At 47.3% G+C, this 15,593-nt stretch overlaps 1 protein-coding gene across 1 annotated transcript in view; it reads left to right on the forward strand.

Annotated features, from left to right (window-relative positions):
- Window positions 1–15,593, forward strand: part of GALNT17 (polypeptide N-acetylgalactosaminyltransferase 17) — a 431,830-nt gene that overhangs the window by 194,537 nt on the left and 221,700 nt on the right. The window contains exon 3 of the mRNA XM_084762556.1: window positions 12,412–12,578. Within this exon, the coding sequence (XP_084618682.1) occupies window positions 12,412–12,578 (167 nt within the window). The remainder of the gene's footprint in view (window positions 1–12,411; window positions 12,579–15,593) is intronic.

Here is a 15,593-nt window from a genome sequence, read left to right on the forward strand (position 1 = left end):
ACACACTTTTTTATTTTTAAAGGCTCCAGGGACCCTTCTGACTCCACCTCCCTAGCACTGGAACTACAAGCATGCTCCACCACACCTGGCTTTATCTTAAGTGACATTTGTTTTACCATGGACATCTTTTGTGACTATAGAAGTTCTACTTATTTTCCTATATATATATATATTTTAAGTGATTTGTATCTACTGCTTTCTCATTTGTTTTGTTTTAGTTTACTTAGCTAATTATGCTTTTGAAAGGGTTTAATTTTTAAGTGTGTGTGTGCACGCGTGTGCACATGTGCATGGAAGTGCAGTGCCCACAGAGGCAGAAGACAGACCTGGATCCGTAGAGCTGGAGTTAGAAGTGTTTTCGAGCCACCTGAAGTGGGCGCTGGGAACTGTACCTGGGTTCTCTGCAAGAGCATCACGTGCTGTTAACCACGGAGCCACGTCTCTGGCTTTAGGCATGCTTCTTGCCTCCTCATTATTAAATGACAAGGTGGTTGTCTCATCAGCCGTTGAGGTACATTATTTTTCATTTGCAGTGTGTTGTAGTCTCACTGTCTTCCGAGGAACGTGAGTCTGGGCTATTATTAACCTGCCATGCTTCAACTTGGAAATTCTCTCACATCCAGGATCGCTGTAGATACTCATATTTTCTCTTATATTTGGGATTCTAAACTTAGCTTTTTAGATGTAATATTAATCTTGAGGTGTGCTCAGAAGATAGGTGGAGACTAGAGTCCCCGCACCACTGACTGATGAATTCTGTCCTCTGGTTTGTCCTGACTCCTTGGCCTAGACTCTCGGAGACCCATCTGCGTGTCTTATCTCTCGGCTCTGTTTAACCTCTCAGAATCCACAGTGTGAGTGAGGACTGCCTTGACCTCTGACCCTCCTGCCTCTGCCTCAAGTGTGCTGATTGCACGTGTGCAGCACTGTGCCTGCTTTATGCAGTGATAGCGCTCAACCCAGAGTTTGCTAGGCCAAAGACACACACACACACACACACACACACACACACACACACACACACACACACACACACACACACACACACACACACACACCCTGAATGAAGTGGTAAGACCTTTAGAACAGTTTGGATTGCTCAGGAGTGAAGGGGAAAGGGGCAGATTCTCGCTGAGAAGAGAGACTTTCACGGAAAGGCCTCCGGTTTCTGAGAAGAACCCTGCTGCCCGACTGTGAGGTCTGCTGGATCTTAAATAAGGCTACTTACTCTTCCCTAGTTGCACCCTTTCTTAATGTCCCTCCAGCCACCCTCCAGCTGTCCTGCAGCCGCAGGGCTGATCTCTCTCCTCCTACTGGGCGTCAGAAGCTAATAGGTTAGCTGCCTCCTAGTATGGTTGGGGGCGTTGCCCTTGCCTCAAGTGTGTGGAGGCTTTCTTAGCTCTGACCTAAAACTGTCTGCATTAATTTATTCTTAATTATTTTTACAGATTCTATTCCTGGGCTATTGCTTAATAAAACTCAAGGGGTTTTCTTTTCTTCCTTTTTCTTTTTTCTTTTTTTTTTCTTTTGCTTCAATACAATAAAACCAGCTGTATCAAACCCAGATAAAATTATCTACTAAGCTGAGGGTCTCAAGTGTGCCCCCTGCACCCCAAAGTGTCTCTGTGTGTCCTCTATTCTCTTTTAGACAAAGAATTTAAGTATAAAATAGTCAATTATGGTCAGGACCCAGGCTAAAGGTGAATCCTTCCTATAAGGAAGGAAGGGAGGAAGGAAGAAAGGAAGGAAGTCATTCTGCTCATAGAGGGGCGGAGGGTTCTTGCTTATACCAGGACCTCCCACTCTACCTTAATATGGCTAAGGAGATTTTTTTTTTTTTTTTTTGCCTAAAGATAATTGTTCTATCTTTGGAAAAGCAACTTCTTATGACTCAGAGGGGGAAAAAATACTTCCCAGGTAGCCATGGAACCAGGAAGTGATCCATCCAAGAATAAAAATACCTTTGGAGAACATTCCAGAATAAATGTTTATAGGAATCAGGCTGGCAGGGAAGAGGCAGGGCTTTGTGTGATCCTGACATGGGCCTGCACACCAACAGAGGTGTTCTCTTGGCCAGGTGGCCCTGGTTCAACCTTCCTGGCATTCTTCTGTGTTGAGCTAAGTAAGAGAACAGATTCCCTCTCCAGGATGGGGAGACTCACTTGTAGACACCCACAGCCTCATGCGTTTAATTTCTGGAGTTTGTCTGGGGTTCTGTGGACCCCTAGATAAGCGCTCACATGATGGAGTGGGCTGACTCGCCGTTGCTGAGAAGGGCATCATCACCAAGATGGATAGGACAGACCCAGGGAGCTCCAATGCTAGAGTAGGCTGTTTGTCAGGAGGCCTAGCTAATGAGGTATGTGCCTGGCTCTTCTGATAGGAACCGCAGAGCTCAACAGAGGAAATTAAACAGCCCAGCAAAGTGCGCAGACTCCCGTTCCAGTAATGAGAGCTCCGAGAGGGGGGTGGGGGTGGGGGGGGCGCCTGGATCTGTGCTATTCCTTCTCACATCTCATTCTGCAAGGTCTGCTATTGCTAAATGTGGCACCATTCTCCTCAAATACAGGAGAAACATGAGGAGGAAGATAAGTGTAACCAGAGCACCAGGCTGCGGGGACGTACTTGACCCAGGCAGCGGTGGAGCAGTTTTGAGCCCTGATTAGTAAATCAAGAGAGACAGAAGCACTGTTGCGCCAGAGATGTCTTTTAAGCCTGGAAGAGCTGTCATGCACTTCATAACTATGGATGGAAAAATGAATGGTACCTTTGATCATGTGAATAGAAGGTGGGGTAAATGGGTTGGTGCGGGGGGGGGGGGGGGAGGGGGAGGTTCATGCATGAGTTCAGTAGCTGTTTCTCTCCTGAGTTTCACATGAAGTTCCAGGGAAACAGGAAGAAAGAAGAGTGGAGAGAGACAGAAGACAGCAAAGGAGGAGCAACGGGCATCAGGGCGGAGGTCTAGGCACACTGCAGGGGCCTGGGCTTAAGGGTGGAGGAGCAGGTAGAGAAGTGATAGGGTGTATTAGGCAGAGACAAGTGTTCGTGTGCATGGAGGGCCGGCATTCCCAGGTATGGGACATACGCATCTTTATAGGGATGGGACAGGGAGGAGATATGGGGTCGGAGAGAAGATTTGGGGCTTCAGCCTGGGTGCCGTGTTTGGTTTCATCGTCACACCGTAACCAACATGTAACAGAAATAACTTAAGAGAAGGATTTCTTTTGGCTCCTGGTTTTATCAGTCCGTCAGCTAGAGCTGGCAGGGTAGATGGAGCACAGCAGCTCACAGCACAGCAGGCAGGAAGCAGGAAGAGAGCGCGCAAGGAGTCTAGCTAAGACACAGCACCCAGAAACTTTAGGGACCGACTTCCTCTAAGCCCTGCCTCCCACCTTTCCCTACCTCCCCATAATGCCATTATGTCATGAAAGCATCAAGGGACAAATCTGTGTATTAAGTCAGAACCTCCATGCTAACTTCATTTCTGTTGCTGTGATTAAAAAAAAAAAAGAAAGAAAGAAAGAAAGAAAAAGAAAAGAAAAGAAACAGAGAAAAACAAAATAAAAAAAACAACTTAAGGCAGAAGAAGCTTATTTTGGGTCACAGTTCCAGGTCTTACTGAGCATCATTGTGGGGAAGTCAGGGGGGGCAGTTTGAAGCCCCCAGTCACACCATAGCCACAGTCAGGAACACAGAGAGATGGATGCAGGCACCCCTACTACCAGTTCTCCCCCCCTTTCCCCTCCCCCTCCATCTCTTCCCCTCCCCCTCCCTCTCTCCCTCTCTCCCTTGGGGGAATCCAATAAGATATTCAAAGCAATCCCCAACAGGCACACCCACAGGCCAACCTTATCTGGATAATCCCTCATTAAGGCTCTCTTCCCAGGTGCGTCCAAGTTACATCAAGTTGACAATTAAGACTAATCATCGCAGTACTAAACTACTCCTTCTGATGGCCTTCTCCGCCTCCAAGCATGACTGTAAGGGGCATAGGGGGGTGTAGAGGGGTTGGGGGGGGGGGAGGCTAGCTAGGCTCCTTGAGATCGAAACACCCATCCACCCATCCGAAATGTCAGTAATCGTTTTTTCTCTGCTCTCTGACTGGATACAATTGATCAGCTGCCTCCCACTCGTCCACATGCCTTCCCCCATCCTGGTGGAATATACCAGCAAAGTGTGATTAAAATAAACCCCTTTTCCTTAGGTTGCCTTTGTTAGGTATCTTGGTAGAGCAGTGAATAAAGCAACTGACACACCAAGGAAAGGCAGACAGATGGAGAGGGAAAAAAAAAAAAACAGCAGCCCAGGATCTGGAGGTGTGAGGGGAGGGGTGGGGGGTCTCCAGGGAGAAAGGGAAGGAGACTATGATGGTCGGAGCTGGAACTAGCTGAATGCAGCATGTCTGGCCTTGCGGAGGAGGCCAGGAAAGGCCAGGAGACTTTGACGGTAATTGCTCTATAGCGCCAGGATTTCTAACAAGGTAGTTCTGGGCATTTCTTGGACTGGGTCAGAGTCTCTGAGGCTCTGACAGGAAGGAGGGATCACAGTGGCAACGCTTCCTGAGGTGAGAGACTTCAGACAGTGTAAACTTCTCTCCCAAAGTGAAGAACAGTGTGTTAGCCATGCCCCGCCCCCCCCAGAGGAGGGAGGGGACAGGGATAGTTTATATTTGTACATGACACACAGAGAGAGGCAATGTGGGGGTGGGGCGGAGAGCAGGAAGGAAGGAAAGAAGTGGGGAGAGAAATGGAAAGACAGAGTGATGAAGAGAGGGAGAGAGAGACTGAGGGACAGATGGCAAGAAAGGGATGAGGAATGAAAAGACAGAGATGGAGAAAAAGACATAGAAGGGTGTAGAAAGATGAATGCTGGAGAGAGAGAGAGAGAGAGAGAGAGAGAGAGAGAGAGAGAGAGAGAGAGAGAGAGAAATGGAAGGAGAAGGAAATAAGAGAGGTGGAGAAAAGGCAGGAAGAGAGAGAGAGAGATGCCAGATGGAGAGGCTGATATGGGGAAATGAAAAGAGAGATCAAGAGACCACAGATGGGGAGAAATGAAGAGGAGAGAGGGAGAAAGGAAGATGATGAGGGAGAAATGGGGAAGAGCAAGGAACATTTTCTTTTTCTTTTAGTTTTTTTTTAAATTTTTTAAATTAATTTATTCTTGTTACAACTCAATGGTTATCCCAGCCCTTGTATCCTCCCATTCTTTCCTCCCTCCCATTTTCCCCTTACTCCCCTCCCCTATGACTGTGACTGAGGGGGACCTCCTCCCCCTGTATATGCTCATAGGGTATCAAGTCTCTTCTTGGTAGCCTGCTATCCTTCCTCTGAGTGCCACCAGGTCTCCCCCTCCAGGGGACGTGGTCAAATATGAGGCACCAGGGGTTTCGCTCAAACTAGGGCACCAGCCAAGGACAATACAGGCCGTAAACTTCAAACCCCTACCCAGATCTAGTCTTTTAGGTTTTTTTTTTAAGACAGGGTCTCACTATGTAGCCCTGGCTGAACTTGATTTTACTGTGTAGCCTAGAGTGGCCTTGAACTTGCAGGAATCCTCCTGCCTCTGCCTCTGCAGTGCTGGGATTACAGGTGTGTGCCAGCACACTCACCTTGATTTCAATTTCTCATCTGGTTACTTAACTGTCTCACCTGTGTTTAAGGCCTCCTGCTGTGAACAAGCCCACCATACCATTTGTCTCTAGAACTTCCTCTGTGTTAGGAAACTCAAAAGCCATCAGACAACTCTATTTGCTTTCACTGCTCCCATGGTTCTCTCTGGTGAACTCTTAGCAGGTGAGGGGCAGGGACAGCTGTCCTGATGTCATGACCTCACTGGGCTCAGCTCTCCCATCCACCACCGGTGGCAAAGGCAAAGGGGAGGGGAGGGGGGGTCTCCTCCTCACTGACACCATCAAACAGCAGACAAGAGGCAGAGCCAGCTCTCCCACGCTCATGCCCTCGGGGCCAGCTCACCCATAAGCCCAACATCCAGGGCCAGCTTTACTGTCCTGCCCAGGTGAGGGACAGGGCTTGCTCTCCCAAGTGCTGCAGCGGGCGAGGGGCAGAAACAGCTCTCCCACACTGATGATCTTGGGACTAGCTTTCCTGTCTGCCATAGGTGGCAAGGACCAAGGCAGGAAGGCAGCTCTCTCTCTCACCCAGGTCATATCACTAGCCAGGATCTTTTTAATAGCATATTATCCTTTCTGTTGCTGTGATAAAGCAGTGAGAGTAAATATACGAAACTTTGTTTGCCTACTTGCTTACCTCTGATGGCATTCTCCTCTCTTATATTGTACCTAGGGAATGGTACCGCCCACGATGGAATGGGTCTTCCTTCATCAACTAACAATAAAGACAATCCCCCCACAGACTTGCCCTCACGCCAACCCGATATTGACAACCTCTCATTGAGACCCTTCCCAGGTGATCGTAGGTTGTGTCAAGTTGATGCTTAAAAATAACCAGTCCTGGAAAAGCCAAAACGGTTGGGGCAGTAGCTCTGCAGGCTTCATAGCTGGCTTTCCAGTCTGGGAGGCTGACGAGTCAGGAAACATGTGTGGTTTCTTTTATATAGAAATGGCAAGATGGTAAGCTCAAACTGCCCTGCCCCACAGTGCAGTTTAGCTTGGCCTCATCAAAAGAGCAAGAGCAGTGGTTCTCAACCTGTGGGTCATGACCCCTTTGGGGGGATTAAATGAATGACCCTTTCACAAGGATCACTTAAGACCATCAGTAAATACAGGTATTTCCATCACAGTTCATAACAGTAGCAAAAACTACAGTTATGAAGTAACAACGGAAGTAATTTTATAGCTGGAGATCACCACATGAGGATACTTTGTTAAAGGGTCACAGTGTTAGGAAGATTGAGAGCCACTGAGCAACAATATGTTCCACACTCTCCAACCCACTGGCCTGTGAATCCTCTCTCTTTCCATCTTCAGTACTAGAGCTCCCTTCTTCAGTCATGTTATGCCTTGTGCTTTGGAAATAGCATATGTATGTGTCTGTGCCTAATGCAACTTCCTACAGAGTATATCTAAAACTTGTGTCTATCATGAGCTTTGATCATTTCCACCTGTTCCCCTCCTCTTATACCCCATCCTCTATACTGGTCTCCTTCCTCCTTATAGATAGCCATCTTCTATTTTCACGTCATGCATGTTTTTATTTTATTTTAATCTTTAAAAAGATTTGTTTTATTATTTTTGTATGTGTGTGTGTGTGTGTGTGTGTGTGTGCGCGCGCGTGCGCGCGCGCACGCGTGCGTGCCAGAAGAGAGTATTAGATCCCCTGGTACTGAAGTTACAGGTTGTTGTGAGCTACCTGACATAGGTGCTGGTGACTGAACTGAGGTCCTCTGGAAGTGCTTGCAACTACTGAATTTTCTCTCCAGACTCCTAATTTAATTTTCTAGACAGAATCTCATGTGGCCCTGGCTGGCCTTAAACTCCCTATGTAGCTGAGAATGGCATTGAACTTCCAATATATAAGATATGTAATATATACTACATATTATATACTATATATTATACATTATAAATCTATATTCTGCATATAAACAAAGTATATAATATTTGACTTTCTGAGATATATACATATTTCAAACCTAGGTGCTGTATATGAGAGAAAGCATGCAATGTTTCTTTCTATGTTAGCTGCTTTATTTGTATCTAAATTTATGAACATGTATCTGTGTGGGCTATGCTCATATGAGTGTAGTGCACAGTAAGGCCAGAAGAGGGTGTTGGATCCTCTGGAGATACAATTGGTTGTGAGCCACTTGATATGAATGCTAGGAACCAAACTTAAATCTTCTGCAAAAGTAGCTCTTTACAGCTGAGCTGTCTCTCTATCCCCAATATTTAGCTCTTTGGATCTGGCTTATTTTGCTTAATGCGGTGTCCCCTATTTCCATCTCTTTTCTTGCCAATTACATCATTTCTTCTTTGTGGATAAGTAATACTCTCCCTCTCCTCTCCCTTGCTCTTGCTCTTTTATGTACCTGTGTATATCTTAGAGAGCTTTCAACTTTCTAGAACATAAATCCAACAAACATAAAGCTATTTCTCATAATAACTACCATGTACATATGGCCTGCCATCAAGTAATGTGTGAGACCCAGTCGATTCCTAACACAGGTGAGCTGGGAGTGTCCTGTGTGGGGAAGGGTCCCAGTGGACACGTAGCAAAGGAGAGCTGAGAGTGCCTGTCTGAGAAGGTCCTGGTGGGTACACAACTCAGAAGAGCTGGGAGTGTCCTGTATGAGGAAGGACCATGATGGACAAACAACACAGAGGAGCTGAGCTCACCTGTGGGGTGGGAGGGTCTGACGTAAAGGAAGGCTCTTGAAGGCTGGTCCCATAGGTATATTAAAGTGAAGGGGGGGGGTGAAGAGATGGCTCAGAGGTTAAGAGCACTGACAGCCCTTCCAGAGGGCCTGGGTTCAATTCCCAGCAACCACATAGTGGCCCACAACCATCTATAATGTGATCTAATGCCCTCTTCACATGCAGGCAGAGTACTGTATACATAATTTTTTAATTTTTTTTTTTTACTGTCTACATAATTAACAAATCTGTTTAAAAAAAAAATAAAGTGAGCAGAGAAGCCGGAGCAGAGAACAGAAGTGTCAATCAGGCTAACTGGGTGTTTTCATTGGATTATACTTTTTCATGAGGTTCTAGAAGGTTGTCTCTTGTTCTTTCCTACAAGAAGCCTGGAGCAAAAGAGAACATGACTTATTTCAATGGCTTTTCAGGCAGCAGGACTGAGGTGTGGAGAGGTGGTAGGTGGGAGTGTGTGCCCAGGGTACTGTGGTGCATGGTGAGATACTGCTCCCTTCCAAATTCTCCCAGGTTGTGGATTTATTATTGGGCACTTACTAGCAGAGTCTCAAATTACAAGTCTGTTTAGTTGTGGGGAGAGTGGCCTCTGGAGCAGTGGGTCTCAACCTGTGGATCATGCCCCCCCCCAAAAAAAACCAAGGGAAAGCACAGATATTTACATTATGATCCATAACAGTAGCAAATTTGCAGTTATGAGGTAGAAGTGAAAATAATTTTATGGTGGGGGGTCACCACCACATGAGGAACTGTATTAAAGGGTCGCAGCAGCATTAGGAAGGTTGAGCACTGGCTGCTCTAGAGGGACAGAACGGATAGAGTGAATGTATATTATAGTGCGGTATTTAGTAGGTTGCCTTACGGGATACAGACTAGGTGGTTCACCAATGGCTGCCTTCATACTGCAGAGGCTGGGAACATGGTAGCTGCTCAGTCCATGAGACTAGAGGCCTCAGTAGTCTGAACGAGTGGTAAAGGCCTGGGGGGATTCCCAGAGAGCCATTTTAGAAGGCCAAAGGAGCTGATGTCTGTGAAAGATGGCTGCCGCAGCAGTAGTTGAGGGTAGATGCACTCACAACCAGACTCTATTGCTTATGGGTAGAGATGACAGTGAGCACAGAGTGTGCTCCAGCTTTCCTTCTTGCCTGTAAGGACTAGAGGCTGTCAATAATAACAGACTGGCACTGGGGAAGTGGCTCAGTTGGTAGAGTGCTTGCTTAGCACGCCCAAGGTCCCAGGTTCCATTCTCAGCCCTGTACAAACTGGGTGTGGCGCTGCACACCTCTGATGGTAGCACTGGGGAGGTGGAGACAGGAAGATCAAACATTCAAGGTCAACTTTGGTCAACCTGGGTGATGTGAGACCCTGTATCGAAATTAATGAAAAAAAAAATCAAATCAAACTGGCCCAAAGAAGTAAGTGTTCAGAGTAGCTGGGCAGGAGCCGCATATGGTCCGTCTTCCCCTCTTCGGTATGGCGAGTAATGGGCTGAGATGGAGCAGCTGCCAGGCTCTCGGGCTGAGGATGCGAGAGTGAGTCCTGCTGGTATGCCCTCATTCCTCGGATCGCCACCCAGTCAATGAGATGACTCCTGCCAATAGCTCATGAGCCTATCAACGGCCATTCTTATCTCCCCTGTGTCGCTAGGCAGTGGATTTGCAGGGCCATAGCAAAAAAAAAAAAAAAAAAAAAAAATCAGGCTGTGTGATCCATGAATCCCTGAACCGTCTCCTCAGGAGGCAGGGATGTATATCGTAACAAAACTTTATTTTCTTTTGGAAATTGCCAGTGTGATTCATACGGCCTGACACATCCCAAGCTGTTCAGCATAAAGAAACAGACGTCTCTCTCCCTCCCTCCTTCCCCAGCATGTCCCTCCCACTCCATCCCTTCCTCTCATCTCCTTTGTTTAGGTCCTTCTTGCTTCCTTCTATGCACTGTACGATCTCACAGAGGCAAGATGAGTTGCATCTCTGTACTCCTGTGAGGGGTGTGTGTGTGTGTGTGTGTGTGTGTGTGTGTGTGTGTGTGTGTGTGTGTGTGTGTGTACGTACATGTGCAAGTAGAGGCCAGAGAACAACAGCCTCAGATGTCATCTCTCAGGCGCTATCTATCTCGTCTGATTTTATTTCTTTCTTTAATTTTTAAGATTTGTATTATGTGAGTAGGTGTTGTGTCTACATGACTGTCTGTGCGCCACATGTGTAGCTGGTATTCATGGAGGCCCGAGACAGTGCCAGATTCCCTAAAACTGGAGTTACAGACGGTTCTGAACTGCCATGGGGGTGCTGGGAATCTAACCTGGAGCTGTAAGAGCAGACAGTGCTGTTATCTACTTTTGTGGGTAGGGTGTGCCTCTGTGTGTGTGGGGGGGTGTGCGCACGAGCGCACATGTGTGTGTGAGTGCATGTGTGTAGGTACATTTGTGTGGGGGTGCATGTGTGTGTAGATGAGCCCGTGTGTGGGTTCATATACGTGTAGGTGCGCATGTGTATGGGTGCATGTATGTGGGGGTGCACATGTGTGTGGATGCATGTGTGTGTAGGTGAGCATGTTGCACATGTGTGTGTAGGTGCATACGTGTAGAGGTGCACATGTGTGTGGATGCATGTGGTGGGTACATGTGTGTGTAGGTGCTCATGTGTCGGAGTGCACATGTGTGTAGGTGCACCTGTTGGGTGCACATGTGTGTGAGTGCATGTGGAGGCCTGTGATTGATGTCAGGAATCATCCCCATCATTTTTTCACCTTACCTACCAAGACAGGATCTCTCAGTCAAACCCAGCACTCGCCTATAGGGCTAGCCTCTGGCCAGCTTGCTCTGGGGACTCTAACATTGCCCTCCAAGCCTGGAATGACAGGTGGACTTCCATGCCCAGCGGGCAAACTCCAGTCCCTATTGTACTGCAAGAGAGCATCCCCCCAGCTCTCAGCTTGTTTTTGTTTTAACTAGCTGGAACTCACCAAGTAGGTAGTTTGGATGCCAAAGAACCCCAAGGATCTTCCTGCCTCTGCCTCCCCAGCACTGGGATTACAAGCATGGACCACCACACATATTTTTCTTCTGGTGGGTTCTGGAGATTGAAATCTGGTCCTTGTGCTTGCGTAGCAAAGACTACCTACCAATTGAGCCATCTCCCTAGCTGCAGGCTTGTGTTTCCAATAAACCTCTCAAGACATTAGATCGTGGGGACATTTCAGGCTCCAACCTGGGCAGCATGTAAGCAGGGAGGTGACACAGGTGGTATAGGTGGATGTGTGCCCAACACTGGCATTTTCTTTTTCCTTTGGGGTGATAAATTTGGGTGAAGTAGCTGGATCTTCCAATGCTTTATTGCTTAGGTTTATCTCATGATTCTTAGTGAAGAAAGGGCTAAAGGAAGGCTGGACACATAGCACAGGTGGTATAGAGTGCTTCCTAGAATACCCTGCGCCCTACTTGCATCCCTGACGACATATAACCTGGGCATGGTGGTGCACACCCGTAATCACATCACTAGGGAGTGAAGACAGGAGGAGCATCGGAAGTGCAAAGCTATCCTCAGCTGCATGGTGAGTCCAAGGTTAGCCCAGGATACCAGAGGCCTTCTCTTGAAATAAATAAAGAATGGCGCACACACACACACACACACACACACACACAGAGAGAGAGAGAGAGAGAGAGAGAGAGAGAGAGAGAGAGAGAGAGAGAGTCAAGGAAGAGTGATGAATCCTCACCTTGGCAAAACATGGTGAGAAATTGGCTAAAATCCTATATTCGGCCACATCTTTTGTGCTTTCTTGATCTGTTATTTTAAAAAGAAAATTATTTTACATGTATGTGTTTGTATGCCTGAGTTGTACGTATGTAAGTCACATGAATGCAGATGCCTGTGGAAGCTAAGAAATGGCATCAGGTCCCCTTGAACTGGAGTTCCAGGCACTAGGGAGATGCTCCCATCTGCTGCTGGGTACCACACCTGGCTCCTCAGCAAGATCAGTAGCCTTAGTCTCTGAGCTATCTCGCCAGCTCCTCCTGGGCCATCTTGCTTTCTCTGATAGCTTTCCTGTTCTCCCTTCCCCAGGTGTAAGGAGCTCAAATACTCCAAGGAGTTGCCCCAGATATCCATCATCTTCATCTTTGTGAATGAGGCCCTGTCTGTGATCCTGCGGTCAGTCCACAGCGCCGTCAATCACACGCCCACGCACCTGCTAAAGGAGATCATCCTGGTGGATGACAACAGCGATGAAGGTACGGGGGAGGACAGCCTGCCTACAGGACTCAGTGCCTGCAGGAAATGCCGCTTCTGTTCCCAAGGGAACCGTGGTGGTGTCCACGTCTCCTGCTCCCTGGAGAGCATAATGAAGGGGGGGAGTGTTGTCAGCCATTGGTTCATTAGTATTTGCGTCCTCTAGGGGATCTGTGCTGGTTAGTTTAACTGTCTTCTTGAGACAGCCTAGGACCACCTGGGAAGAGAGAGACTATTATTTAGATCCTATTGGCCTGTGGGCATGTCTATGGAAAGTTGTCTTGATTGTTAGCTGATTAGGAGGGCCCAGCCCATGGTGGGCAGCACCATTCCCTAGGAAGGGGATCCTGAAGTGTGTAAGCCAGGAGAAAGTCAAATGCAGGCAATCAAGCAACGACTCATCTGCTTCCACTCTTGACTGAGGGTATGATGTGACTAGCTGACTGCATCTTGGCTATCCCAAAGTGATGAGCTCTACCGTTGAACTGTGAGCCAGATAAACTCTTCCCTCTCCAAAGTTGCTTTTGGTTAAGCTGTTTTTATCAAAGCAACAGCTACCACCAACACAACAAAATAAAACTGAAACGGGTGCTTATAAAAATTACTGGGTGGATGGGTGGTAGGTAAGATGTCTTCCCCTCAAGAAGGCATGAAGATCTGACTTTGATTTCTCAGAGCCCATTTTTTTTTAAACGAAACAGGTGTGACATGTTGGCACATGCTTGTAATCCAGGCACTGGGCAGGCAGATCCCTGGGGCTCATTGTCCACGCAGCTTCACCTAATCAGTGCACTCCAGGCCAGGGAGGGACCCTTTTGCAGGGGATAGCTCCTGAGGAATAATAGCTGGGGTTATTCTATGGCCTCCACATAACATACATTTGCATGCATGTGCACTTACACTTGCACGCGCGTGCGCGCGCGCATACACACACACACACACACACACACACACAAGTGCACATGTGCATACAGAATTAAACAAATGGATAAATAAAGTCCCTGGAGATGATCATGATGGCCCACTCCTCTAATCCTAGCACCTGGGAGGCTGAGGGAGGAGGGTCATGCATTCAGGGCTAACCTGGGCTATGTAGCAAGTTCTTTTCCAGCCTGGCCTTATAGTGAAAACTTCACTTAAGAACAAGACCTGTTGATTTCCCCCTTTCATATCACCGAAAGAACGCAAAGAGGAAGTTCTGTTTTCTTCCTCTTCCATCTTGTAATACCATCTCCACTGCATTTTCCAAGACATAAATTTAAAAAAGAAAATATCCTTGGGATATCCTTGGGGGAATTGGTTCAGTCAGTAGAGCTCTCACCATGAGAACATGAGGTCCTGGGTTCGAGCCCTAAATTCCTTGTAAGTACCCAGGCTTGGTGGCATGCACCTGTCATCCCAGGCCTGGGCATGTGAGGTGGAGACAGAAGGATCCTTGGAGCTGACTGGGCTGGCGTAGCTGAGTTACTGAGATCCCTGTTCAGCGAGAGGTGCGGGCTCAAAATGTAAAGGTAGAGATTGATGAAAGAAGATACCCAACCTTGGTCTCTGGCCTGCACACACACACATGCACACATGTGTACACATACATGCACATGCAGTATTACATGCTCTGTTAAGAACACATCTTACATTAGAATCCCTCCATACTGGGTCACTGGGTCCAAAATGATGGCAGGTTGAAGTTGAGCCACGTTCTCTGGTCTTTTGAATTCAGAATACCTAGAGACAATTGGTCAGTTAAAAGAGAAAGCAAGCAATTATTGCAGGTCCATTAGAAAACTCCTAGAGTGCCCTGAGATGCTATCAGACAAAAGGACGCTGGCCTTGTGTGTAGAGGTAGGAAGTGAGAATTGTGTTCTTGTATCTGCTCACCAACTACAGGAGTCACTATGCTCACTACAGGGAGAAATCCCTGGGCTCAGGACAGATGTACAACTGCAGAGTGAACCTGATGAAGGCTAATCTTCCAAATGTCCATAGGAGTAGGAGTGGCCTGAGCCTCTTGCTCTGGGTAGAAGAATTACACCATAAAGTGCTCTCAGGTTGGGAGGAAGATGAGCTTCCTTGGGTCTTTTTTTTTAAAGCCTGATCTCCTGGAGATCAGATCTGGATCAGCCTAGAAGTGGTCAAGTTTCCCATGACGGTCCAGTATGCTGATTAATACCCAAAGATTTGGTGAATAGGGTTCCTGGGCCCAGTAATCTGTCTTCTGTGGGTCTTAATTTAGTGTATAAGAACTGATCACTGAATAGATTTTTCTTTCTTTCTTTCTTTCTTTTTTTTCAAAACAGGGTTTCTCTGGCTGTCCTGGACTCACTTTGTAGACCAGGTTGGCCTTGAACTCACAGTGATCTCCCTGCCTCTGTCTCCCGAGTGCTGGGATTAAAGGCGTGTGCCACCACACCCAGCTGAATAGATTTTAATACTATAATTTCTCTCCCTTTGTCTATTCTCTCTCTCTCTCTCTCTCTCTCTCTCTCTCTCTCTCTCTCTCTCTCTCTCTCTCTCTCTCTCTCTCTCTGCCTCTGCCTAAGTCTTGAGATGGCAGGCACATGCTGGGGCCAGACCCTGGGGCTCCACGCATGCTAGGCAGCTGCTCTACCACTGAGCCACATCTACACTCCCCTGCCCTTCTCCTTTATTGTGTACCACTTTGTTAGCTATAGGTAGCTCCTTCTAAGCCTGACATTGATCTTGGGAGGAAGAGATCCCTTCAGTTCCTAGGATTCTCAGAATTTTCTAGCAAATTCTCTCCCTAATATGGTTCTTCTCTACAGCCTCTTTGTACCCTCACTGCAGACCTCATGTTCCAGTAGAGCACCCTTCCCTCACAAGAGACCTCCGCTTTCACACCTAGCTCCATTTGCTGACTGTTGTCCCATTTGTCTTCTGGTGTCCCAACTTGCTACTTCCCTAAAGACCCCTTTGCTTGGCTCCCTGCTGTATGTGACACAGGCACCTCACTGCCCATTGCAGCAAGCACTAACATATGATACCACTGTATCTTGTGGAAT

This window comes from Acomys minous, assembly GCF_964271855.1.
Source record: "Acomys minous genome assembly, chromosome: 16".
Lineage (NCBI taxonomy): Eukaryota > Metazoa > Chordata > Mammalia > Rodentia > Muridae > Acomys > Acomys minous.